This window comes from Danio rerio, chromosome 15, assembly GCF_052040795.2.
Source record: "Danio rerio strain M-AB ecotype USA chromosome 15, GRCz13ab, whole genome shotgun sequence".
Taxonomy (NCBI): Eukaryota; Metazoa; Chordata; class Actinopteri; order Cypriniformes; family Danionidae; genus Danio; species Danio rerio.
Window position 1 is genome coordinate 48,810,164 of NC_141035.1, and position 12,337 is coordinate 48,822,500.

The 12,337-nt window shown below is 39.7% G+C and overlaps 1 protein-coding gene across 1 annotated transcript in view; it reads right to left on the reverse strand.

Moving 5' to 3' along the window:
- Nucleotides 1–1,051: 1,051 nt before the first annotated feature.
- Nucleotides 1,052–12,337, reverse strand: part of hspb12 (heat shock protein, alpha-crystallin-related, b12) — a 12,590-nt gene continuing 1,304 nt past the window's right edge. Inside the window, exons 2-4 of the mRNA XM_087284793.1 lie at nucleotides 6,568–6,669; nucleotides 6,289–6,419; nucleotides 1,052–2,854 (exon numbers count right to left, since the gene is read on the reverse strand). Of these exons, the coding sequence (XP_087140919.1) occupies nucleotides 2,696–2,854; nucleotides 6,289–6,419; nucleotides 6,568–6,669 (392 nt within the window). The 3' untranslated portion in view covers nucleotides 1,052–2,695. The remainder of the gene's footprint in view (nucleotides 2,855–6,288; nucleotides 6,420–6,567; nucleotides 6,670–12,337) is intronic.

Consider the following 12,337-nt stretch of genomic DNA (forward strand, 5'->3'; position numbering starts at 1 on the left):
GCTCCATTGCATGCAAGGTTTCTGTATTTATAACCACCTCAGAGGATATTGGGGGTCACGACTCACTGGCATTGTCATTTTGGGGGTCGCGGCCTGAAAAGTTTGGGAACCCCTGCTTTAATGCATTGCGTCATCAGCTGCTAAATGGGGCAACCATTACTGCATCCAAAATGGTGAAAAGCCTTGGAGTAAGGAGTGATGACCAACTAAACTTCTCTGACCACATTTCTAGAACTGCTTGATCGTGCAGATTCGCACTCTACAACATCAGAAAGGTCCGACCCTTCCTATCTGAACATGCAGCTCAACTCCTTGTTCAAGCTCTTGTTCTCTCCAGACTGGACTATTGCAACTCTCTACTAGCCGGGCTTCCAGCTAACTCTATCAAACCTCTTCAGCTGCTTCAGAACGCAGCAGCACGAGTGGTCTTTAATGAACCTAAAAGAGCACATGTCAGAGACTAAACAGTTGAGTTTTTAGTCGTTTCTTGAAGACAGCGAGTGACTCTGTTGTTCTGATGCAGTTAGGGAGTTCATTCCACCAACTGGGCAGATTGAACGTGAGCGTTTGCGAAAGTGATTTCTTCCCTCTTTGAGATGGAACCACGAGGCGACGTTCATTCACAGAACGCAAGTTTCTGGAGGCACATACATCTGCAGCAGTGAGAGCAGATAAGAAGGAGCAAGGCCAGAAGTCACTTTGTAGGCAAACATCAGAGCTTTGAATTTGATGCGAGCAGCAACTGGCAGCCAGTGCAAACGGATGAGCAGCGGAGTGACATGTGCTCGTTTAGCTTCATTAAAGACCACTCGTGCTGCTGCGTTCTGGAGCAGCTGAAGAGGTTTGGTGTTGAATTTTGGTGTCTAATTTATTTTCCATTAGTGTTGAAAGCTAAAAGATAAAAAAAAATTACAATGCATGACTGGTTGCCTTACATTTTACATGTCTGAATCAAATCAAGTCATTTTTACTTGAATTACATTGACCTACACTGTAAAAAATTGTTTGCTTTACTTAAAAAAGTCATATAATCAGACACTGATTGACGTAATTCAGAACATTTAAAGATTTTATTTGAAACATACGATACAAAGAAATATGGAAATATTGGAATACATTTAACCAAAACAGAGGCATGGTAAAAACAAAGCAAAAACGTCTTGAGATGTAGGATATACAGAATAATCCAACACAATCTCACGGCAATTCGTAACTTTTTCCATTTAGTGGCTAATTCGTACAAATTCGTACGATGTAATTCGTACATTTTAGTACGATTTGCGTATCCCCCATTGACGGTTGGGTTTAGGGGTGGGGTTAGGTGCCACGCCTCCTTTTTAAAATCGTACATTTTCTTACGACTGAACTCGTATGAATTCGTACGAATTAGCCACTAAACTGCCAAAACGTAAAATACTTACGTTTTCTCGTGAGATCAGGCTGGAATAATCATATTTAATTGGTACTGGAAACTGTCATTTTTTTTTTTTAAAGTACATAAAATGAACCCCTTCTACTATAAATCTAAATGTTCCTATATCAGGATGTTTACTAGAGAAGCAAAATAACTCTATATTTACTACAGTTTTCAGAAAATAAATCAAATGTCTGTCATTAGGCTCAGAAAAATCATTCGATGACTGATATTTCACACAAAAATATGTATATAATTTTGCAAAATGACCTAATTTTATTTATACTGTCTGAAATGCTGAGTTGTTGTGAGCCAACATTGGGCCAAATATGGTCAAACCCAACAAATGGGTAAAGAAATGTGATTTTAATTGAATTGAAAACAAATAATCAAGCATTGCGTTTGTCACTTTGCTTCTAAAGTAAACATATTTTCAGACGTTTGCATTAAAATCTCAACAACAATGTAAAGAAAACTATTTTGCAGACAAATACTGTACATATAAACTGACCGTATAAAACATATACCAGTAGATACACTAAAAATGCTGGGTTGTTGTAAACCAATGTTGAGTATGTACATTTTTTAACACAACAGTTGGCTTGTAGCACCATAAAAAATGCCAAAGTAATAAAGTGTATTTATTTAGGGTTCAGATAATAAGAATTTAAAGAAACAGGCATTTTTTTAATCAGTGTTGTCAGATAACAGATTAAAAAACAAATTACAAAGTAAAACTAATTACAGGGTGCCTCACATTTTACATGCCTTACACAAGAATCAAATTAAACTTATGAGTAATTTTAACTTGCATTAAACATACACCGTACAAAATTGATTATTAAATAATAATAATAATTAATAATAATTTATTTCATTTATTTATAAAAGTGAGTAAACCCATTGCCTTCAAATTAAGTGAATTATGTGCATAACTATAAAAAATAAGTCGTCAACTTCCAAGTTACAGGTTGTGGGTTTCCTCCGGGTGCTCCGGTTTCCCCTACGATCCAAACACATGCGCTATAGAGGGAATTGATGAACTAAATTGGCCGTAGTGTACGAGTGTGTATGAATGTTTTCCAGTACTGGGTTGTGGCTGGAAGAGCATCTGCTGCGTGAAACATATGCTGGAATAGTTGGAGGTTCATTCCACTGTGGTGAGCCCTGATTAATAAAAGGACTAAGCTGAAGGCTTTCATGTATCTGATCTTTCATGTATCTGATCAGAACACAAAGCAAACGTTCACACACGTCGTTCACACACAGGTTCATATATTTTCACAGGAGGTCAAAGCTCGATGTTTTTGGGATTCGTCTGATACTGACGATCAGCGTCTGGTCAGAGGTCAGTGAACTGCTCACCGACAGCGGGTCCATGTCTGCTGGAAGCACAGACTTGTGGGTAAACCTGCCGGAAACACCAACATCTGATCCGCTCTGAAACAACACACACACACACACACACACACACAAATCAGAGTTTAACCTATAGTGGAGGTCAGAATTATTAGCCTTCCTGAATTATTAGTGGTGGCGCAGTAGGTAGTGCTGTTGCCTCACAGCAAGAAGGTTGCTGATTCGAGCCTCGGCTGGGTCAGTTGGCGTTTCTGTGTGGAGTTTGCTCGTTCTCCTCGTGTATGCGTGGCTTTCATCCGGGTGCTCCGGTTTCCCCCACAGTCCAATCACATGCGCTAAAGGGAAATTGGGTAGGCTAAATTGTCCGTAGTGTATGAGTGTGTATGGATGTTTCCCAGAGATGGGTTGCGGCTGGAAGGGCTGTGTAAAACATATGCTGGTTAAGTTGGCGGTTCATTCCGCTGTGGCGACCCCGGATTAATAGAGGGACTAAGCCGGAAAATAAATTAATGAATGAATGAATTATTAGTGGTGGCTCAGTGGTTATCACTGTCAAGAAGGCCACTAGTTCGAGGACGGGCTGGGTCAGTTGGCATTTCAGCATGGAGTTTGCATGTTCTCCCTGTTTAAGCTTGGTTCACTCTGAAAATCAACTATTACTCCATAATCTCAGACACAGGTTTTCTCTGTGCTTCCTTCACATGCATGCGCATAACAATGACATCACACCAAACCACATGGTCTGTCCCATCCTCCCATCCTGCTGTCTATATACATAACATTTTGTAACACTCCCCGTGTTGGCGTGGGTTTACCCCACAGTCTAACACGTGAAGCGGCTCCTGGGTCCAAGCGCTCTATTCAACTAAGTGGGGAGACTCAAGAAATGGTAATAATAAACGTTTACGAAGCGATTTAATACTTTCAAAAATCCCGATCGCAGTATATATGTCCATGCCTAATATCCGATGGCCAGAAAGTGATTCATAGTTTTATAAATTGTTAAATTTTTGGTATTTGTTATGCAGCAAGCCCAGAGATTGTTGTGTACACTATGACTTTATCTAAAATGAACTTTAATGTGTGATAGGAATAAAACGTGATCATAACCGAATGATTTCTCCACTCAAATGAGTGGCGACTTGGACCCGGAAACAGTATACATACGTCATCACTTAACAAGCGGATAGGGGAATTGATGAGCTGACCTCGGGTACGTAAGGGACTAAGCCGAAGGAAAATGAATAATTGTAATTTCTGTTTAAGAGAGATTTTTTTTTCAACACATTTCTATAATAGTCCTGTATATTTAATATACGGTTGAAGACCTGAATTATTATTATTAGCCCCCCTGTATGTTTCGTTTAACGGAAAGATCGTTCAGCACATTTCTAAACATAATAGTTTTAGTGACTTATTTCTAATGCCTGATTTCGGTCACACTTTACAATAAGGTTCATTAGTTAATGTTGCATTTACTGACATGAACAAACAATGAACAATACATTTACTACAGTATTTGTTAATGTTAGTTAACATTAGTTAATGAAAATACAGTAGTTCATTGTTAGTTCATGATAACTCAGGGTGCATTAACTAATGTTAACAAGCACAGACTTGGATGTTAATAATGCATTAGTAAATGTTCAATTATGATTGATAACTGCTGTACATGTGTTGTTCATGATTAGTTCATGTTAGTAAATGCATTAATTAATGAACCTTATTGTAAAGTGTTACCCTGATTTCTTTTCTCTTTGTCATGATGACAGCACATAATATTTGCTTAGATATTTTTAAGACACTAGTATTCAGCTTAAAGGGGCATTTAAAGGCTCAACTAGGTTAGTTAAGGCAAGTTAGGGTAATTAAGCAAGTCATTGCAGGCCTGTAGCCAGCCTGGTGAAAGGGGTGGTTCTTTTTCTCTCATAAAGTGGACCTTTTGCAGTTATTTGCATCATTGTGAGGTTTAAATATTGCATTTTTATGACATTTTGAGCACTTTTTTGTTTAAATAGCTTGTCGGATGGTCATCAGAACCAAACGTTTTGATGTACCAAACATTTCCTTTAAGATTTTGAAAAAACAAACTTTAAAATAATGGGAGGTGGGTTTTTAAATAGTCTTCTGCTACTTTCAGCTTGGCGCAAGGGTCATTTTGAGGCGTTGCGCTACGCTGTTTAAATAGCAAATGCATTTGCACTCAAATGTGCGCCTATAGGCGTTCTGGTCTAAAAAAGCAGGCGTGTTTTGGCGCGTTGCTATTTTGAGAAACTGTAAATAGTCTGATCTATCTAGAAAGTCGGTCTATTGTCTGGCGCAAAGTGCGCCTGGCTTACACACTACACACAAGATGCAGAGCAATACGCAAATACCTTTAAATATGAAAAATATATAATATATTAAGGATATATATAAGATATAATATAAATGATTAAAATATTACAAAACATATTATTTTCTAGCCTACATGAATTTAAAAACCACTGCCGTCATACTTTCTTCTTTATCTCAGGAGGCTTTTTCAGTTCATTCATAACAATTTGCTTTTGTATAATGTTATTATTATTAGTAGTATTATTTATTATATCCATATTTATATTTGTTTTATTAAAAACATCTGTCAGGTTTTAGACCGTATGGGGCATGGCAGGTGTATTTGGAAATAACTCAGTATTTTGACCACACTTTGTTATTATTGTTCATTTATTCGTTTGCTGGAAATTAGAACTGAATTTAGAAATAGTTTTGAAACAAATCTTTGCGCTTAACAAACTAAATTAATTATTTATAGGCTAATTGATGTCTGTGCGGGAAGGTTTCCTTATACACGAGAGCGAAAGCGAAAGTGAACTTACTTTACGTCATGTTATTAGCAATGCACTTATGGCGTGACGCAGCTGGCTCTTTAAGGGAATGGGAGATGAGACTCTGATTGGTTTATTCTCAAAACACACCTATAACTCATTAAGTAAATGAACTCAACCCTTTTAGATCATGCGCCACGGCGCAAAGCGGATTTTCCCGTCCTTAAATTAGAAAAAATGCGTTCTGACACGCCCTGAAAGCGTTTGCGCCCGGCGTTTTGCACTCTGCGCATGGACTGTCAAAACAGAGCCCTTAGTGCTTAAGAGGGCTAATAATATTGACCTTAAAATGGCTTTAAAACAATTAAGAACTGCTTTTATTCTAGCCGAAATAAAACAAGTAAGACTTTCTCCAGAAGAAAAAATATTATAGGAAATACTGTGAAAAATTCCATGTAAATTATGTAGTATTCCAGTCAAACTAAAATAAATAAGTCTTCCTCCCGAAGAAAAATATAATATAAAATACTGTTCAGTAAAACATCACTCAGGAAATATTAGTAAAATAATAAAAATGTGACAGGAGAACTGGAAGAACTGCGCATTCAGTAAATTATTCATGTAATATACTGTACACTGAACATACTGCGTCCCAAAAATAGCCCTTAAATGCTGCTCTGCATGAATATCCCATGAGCTCATACACACCTTCTCTGCGTGAATAACCACACACTGATTATACGCCAGCACGACCACTTCATGAGGCTCGAATCCGCTGACGTCTGCCGACAGGAAGTAGTTTTCCCCCACTGCTCTCACCACGCCCACTTCGGAGCCAGCTGGAGCACAGAAAATAATGCAGATCAGAAGTTAATTAATGTTAAATACCTTTCCTCCATTGCAAAACATGTGACTGATGAAGCGTGCATCAATAAATAATGTTCATTGTTTATTCATCACATTAAATAAATAGCGCTCCTCGCTTACTCTTCATGTGGTCTCCGAGGCTCCAGTCTACCTGGTTTCTTCCGGGGATGTACTTCTGGTCTTCATCATAACCTCCAAAAGACTCTCGATCTCCCTGGTAAACTAGTAAAAGATTCACGATCAAAATGACACACCGAGGTCATCAAAGCGGGTCAGCGTCTGCTCAGAATTCAGTGTGAAGATGCCATGCCCTATTAAATGAGAGAGGTCTGGCTGCAGACTCGGTGCAGATGCAATCTGAGCTGCATGCTGTGCTTTTTAATGGGCTCACCTAACCCCACCCCTCACAGTGACGTCACTAGCTCCATTGTGTATGACATTGCATATCTTACAGATGCAGTCTCAGCTTGCATCATAAAGGCTGCATCCAGATAATATTGCATTAAAGGGTCACGAAACACCAAAACACATGTGTTTGAGCTGTTGACAGTCGTATATGTGTCCCACACTGCTAAAAACACTATTAGGACACCTATATTTCACTAAAAAGTGTAAATTGGTTGTTTTTGCGTTATTTCAAGCAAATTCGTACTTCCGGTTTGAAACAAATTCTTGAAGCTGCGTCACGGTCATGACATAATAGTGTGTATTCCAGCGTGCAGACTGGACGTCTGTGCCAGAGTGAGTCTTATTACGTCTTACAGTGTGATGCATTAATGCATGAGTAAGGCTTGGTTCAAACCAATCAGCGTGCTCTATTGTGCAGCTTCATTAATATTCATTACTGTCACAGTGTTTTCACGACAGAGACGCCACGTTGTGTTGGCAAAACAAGCGTGAAGTGTTGCTTTTATAGTTTGCTGCAGTGAAGTTTTTTTTTCATTTTCTCTCTGTGAGAGCTCAGCTGGAGTCACGTGTGGATTAACAGTGTACGCGACGCGCGACAACAATAACTTACGTGTCTAAGGAGGATTATTGTTTACCTGAGAGCTGTTCTCATCTGCAAACGCTGAGATCCGGATTCGCTTGTAGTCTCCTCTTAATAAAGACGCGGCTCTAGCTGCTGGTGATTGTCCTGTCTCTACAGATTTGGTAAGTGAGCGACCAGTGCTCTTTGTTTATTCAGTTTGTTCGTATCGAACTAAGTTAACTATTGCACTGAGTGTAAACATGTTAGCACCACAGCCAAACTTTAACCTTGTGTAGGATTTTCACCGCATTTAGTGACCGGAATAACACACGCGGCTTTCTGACGCTACCTGCCGTGTGCATCTAAGTTTCCGGGAAATGCGAAGGTTTTTTTTCTCTCTTTCGCCGTGCGGTATTAAACATTGCATGAAAAATACACGCTTAGAGCAGATCCTCGAATCAAATATCTCGTTTGTCGCGAGGGGCATGAATGAATTCCCTGAATGAAAGAGCCAAACTGCAGTTAAAGTCCACCATTTAATAACTTGGCAAATAATTCGACTACAGATGTCCATGTAAACACAGTCAGTTTCTCCCCTGTGTGTGTGTGTGTGTGTGTGTGTGTGTGTTTTGACTCTGAAACTCAGCGCGCCCAAATAGACACTCCCACACCATGCCTCTTTAGTTCCTCCGACACTCCCCCCTTAACAGAGCTGGACACGCCCACTTTTCTGACATTTTCCAAAGTAGAGGTGTGAAAACACCCTGCTGAAATGAGGGGGTTTCATGGCCCATTAAATGGTTAGTGTAAATACAAGATGTGTGTGAAGTTTCAGCTGAAAATAGCACACGAATAATGTTTTCTAACTCTCTGAAACGGACCTTTTTAGGCGTTGATCTTAATTGTGGTGTTTTGGTGACTGTCGCTTTAAATTCAAATGAGTGCTCTTTTCAAAAGAGGGCGGAGCTACAAATGCCTGTGTGTCAACATAGTGACATATTCATAACAGGACTAACATCCTATGCTGATGAGGAAGAGATGGGCAACTGTGAGTGGGGCTATCCCAATCTGCTGACACGTACAAAGGGAGAATCAAAGCACTCCCCCCACTCACCATCACGAGAGTCATTCAGGTTACTGGGCACCACCATCTCTCAGGATCTGAAGTGGGACATTCACATAGACTCTATTGTGAAGAAAGCCCAGCAGAGACTGTACTTCCTTCGTCAGCTGAGGAAGTTTAACCTGCCACAGGAGCTGCTCGTGCAGATCTACTCAGCTGTCATCCAATCCAACCTCTGCACTTCAATCACCGACTGGTTCTGCTCGGCTGCCAAAACCGACCTGCGTAGGCTACAGTGATTAGTCCAGACTGCTGAACGCATCACTGGCACTACCCTTCAAGAACTGTACTCTTCCAGAGTGAGTAAAAGGGCTCGCAAAAACACTCTGGACGCCTCGCACCCAGCACACTACCTGTTCCAACTGTTACCGTCTGGTCGGCGCTTCAGAGCACCAAGCACAACAGCCAGACACAGGAAAAGTTTCTTTCCTCAGGCTATCTGCCTCATGAACAGTTAAATATCCTCCAACTTTGCAATAAATATCTGCAATACATCTCATACGCACTTGTACACAGCACCTTAAATCAATATACAATGCAATACTTTCTACATTCGCATTTGTACACAGCACCGTATAACCTGCATATTTATAACTAATCTGTACATACAACTCAACATCCAGACCTTTTTGACTAACTGCATCTCTGTTTACAGTTTTTCTCAGTGGCTTTGGTGCATTTCTCACAACACCAGTGCATTTCTGCACAACAGTTAATACATTTCACAAAACAATTAGTACAAACTGCAAAACCTAGATGATAACCTGCAAAAGCACATCACATGCTCAAAATGGAGAGTTCAATCCTCAAAAGCAAATAATCATGTCAATCAAACTGTCAGTATCGTCAAAATGAAAAGTCCTGACACCATTGCTTATGAACACGATAGTCAAATGGCTTAGTCATGTCTTCATTATTAGTTTACTCTGGATATTTTTTCAATGGAAAAAAGTCAGATTTTGGTGACACGTCCTGAAAATGCTCAAGACAGCACTGTATACTGTTAGCACAGCCATTTGAAAACTACAGTAAAGTGAGACATCACTGCATTGAGTGAGTTATCTGAGTACAAGACACTGAATATGTATGTTTCACATTTTTACTGCATTTGCTCCTTACAATCCTAATTTACTCACAGCATTGTGCAAAAGAATAAACACCCCCTTATTTACAACAAACATACACTCCTTTAGGTAGAGCAGCGCACAACTGTACACAATATTGCAGAACATATTGGAACTGAGCCTACAACACACACAGGTCTGCAAATCATCAAATTGTTCAATTTTAAAGACATTTTCAGGAAAATAAAGATTTACATTTGTTTTATAAAATTAGTTTGACAGATTTTGACAACAAGTTCAACATTTTTGTATGTAATGACTGAAGTAATGAAATAAGGACTGTTAGTTTTATATAAAATGACTATTCAGCATTTACAAGTTTAGTTCATTTTGACTGACATGACATAAGCAAATGATAATGTTATAAACAGCAGAGAGTTGTATTAAAGCAATTGATGCATGTCCGAAAGCATTCACAATTTGTTGAAAGGAATGAGAAACTGCTACTAGGATGTGCACAAATGACTAACTGTTTTGAGAAATGCATGACCTGTTGTGCAAATGTAAATAGTGTAGTGAGAAATGCACCAAAGCCACTGAGAAAAACTGTAATGTTTATCATCTTTTTTTTCTCATTTTTATTTTGTGTTGTCACTCGTCACTTTATGTACACTGGAAGCTTCTGCAGCCACAATTCCTTGTGTGTGTGAAGCACACTTGGCAATAAAACTGAATCTGATTCTGAAAGTGTTTCTGCAGACTGCTTTGATCAAGTCTGATTATAAAAAATGCAATCAATAGATTTTGACTATTAAAGGCTGGATATTCACCTTATTCTCCGCAGACGAGTGGGCGCTGCCATTTGAATCTTTTTGGCTCGAGACTTCCGGTCTCATTCATTTCCATTCATTTTTTGAGGTTAAAAACTGCTCGTTACGCTGCTTGATGTTGCAATTTGATATTTCCTTATTATATTATTCTACTTGGTCTGTATAGTCATGCAAACATTTGTTTGTAGAGCGAGTAGTTTGACCGTTTTCTGCCGTTTATCATTCCTAGTCATTTCTCCCACAGGCGACTGAATCAGAAGTTCTGAGACAATCGCGAAAACAGGCGCACTTCCGCATTTTAGAATAAGGTCAATAGTCCCACACTGTGATTTTTGCATAATTAGAGCCATTTTAAAAGCATTTGATTACTTGGGTAAGCCATTAGTAATGGGTCGTTCATGAACGATTCGTTCATTTTGAACGAATCTTCAATGTGATTCGGGAACTACGAGTCCTCTCAGGGAGTGATTCGTTCATCCACGCGTGCGCACATTTGTGCAGGTGGTTTCGTTCATTTCAAGTCTTTTGAGTCGTTCATCACGGAAAGGCAGAAGCCAATCATATGCGTTTAGAGCCGGATAAAGAATTGATCCGTTCATCTCTCGAGTCCTCTATCGGGTCTGAGTCAAGCTGCAGTCACATTAGAGTTTGAGCATGCGATTTTTCTGTCGTGCAGTGCTGTGAAAAGGGGCGGGAATAAACAAGATTATTAGGCATTAAAAATGCGAGCGATCGCTCCATGTTTTAAATTTCTGTCCAGACAGGTCATGTTTTAATCCTCGATTGGTCTCACACAGTCAAGTGATGCGATTTCGCAGGTCAGAGTTCACCAAGCTTGAACTTTGCATCGCAGCAACCTTGACGCATGACCCTGCGTTTCGGGTCTGACGCATTTGTGTGCGTATGAAGGGAAGTCTATGGGGGGAAAAGCCCAGTGTGATCGCAGTTTCATTCGTTCCTCACGAGCCAATCATATGTGTTTAGAGCCGGAAAAAAGAATGAATCCGTTCATCTCTCGAGTCCTCTATCATGTCTGAGTCAAGCTGTGCTCACACTAGAGTTTGAGCATGCGATATTCTGTCGTGCAGCGCTGTGAAAAAGGGTGGGAATAAACAAGATTGTTAGGCATTAAAAATGCGAGCGATTGCTCCATGTTTTAAATTTCTGTCCAGACAGGTCATGTTTTGATCCTCGATTGGTCTCACGTAGTCAACTGATGCGATTTCGCAGGTCAGAGTTCACCAAACTTGACCTTTGCATCGCAGCAACCTGCGAAACTTGACGCATGACCCTGCGTTTCCGGTCTGACGCATTCGCGTGCGTATGAATGGAAGTCTATAGGAGGAAAAGCCCAGTGGGACCGCAAATTCATTCGTTCCTCACGGGCCACTCATATGTGTTTAGAGCCGGAAAAAGAATTGATCTGTTCATCTCTCGAGTCCTCTATCGGGTCTGAGTCATTCGTTCCTCACGAGCCAATCATATAGTTTAGAGCCGGACTAATGGTTCCTATCAACTCAGACTGTGTGCATTGGTTAAGATTATATGTGACTGTCAGTGTAACGTGAACGAACTACTGACATTTGAAGACATGAAGAGGTGAGCTGAGTAAAGAGACAACAATACCTTCATAGCCAAAGGAGCAGGTAAACATTGAATGATTATTTTCTCCTTCTTATATTCTACTTATGACTTATTTGTCATGTGATCAACCTTTTGGGCTTATTGTAGATGTGTTTGGAAGCAATTCGTAACATTTTAATAATATTTTGGCCAATTGAACCAAATGAACGAAATGACTCGAAAAAAGATTTGTTCATCTCGATGAAAGAGACTCCAAGATCCGAGTCAGTAAAAAGATCCGAACTTCCCATCACTTTAAGCCATAAAAGACTCTAAATCA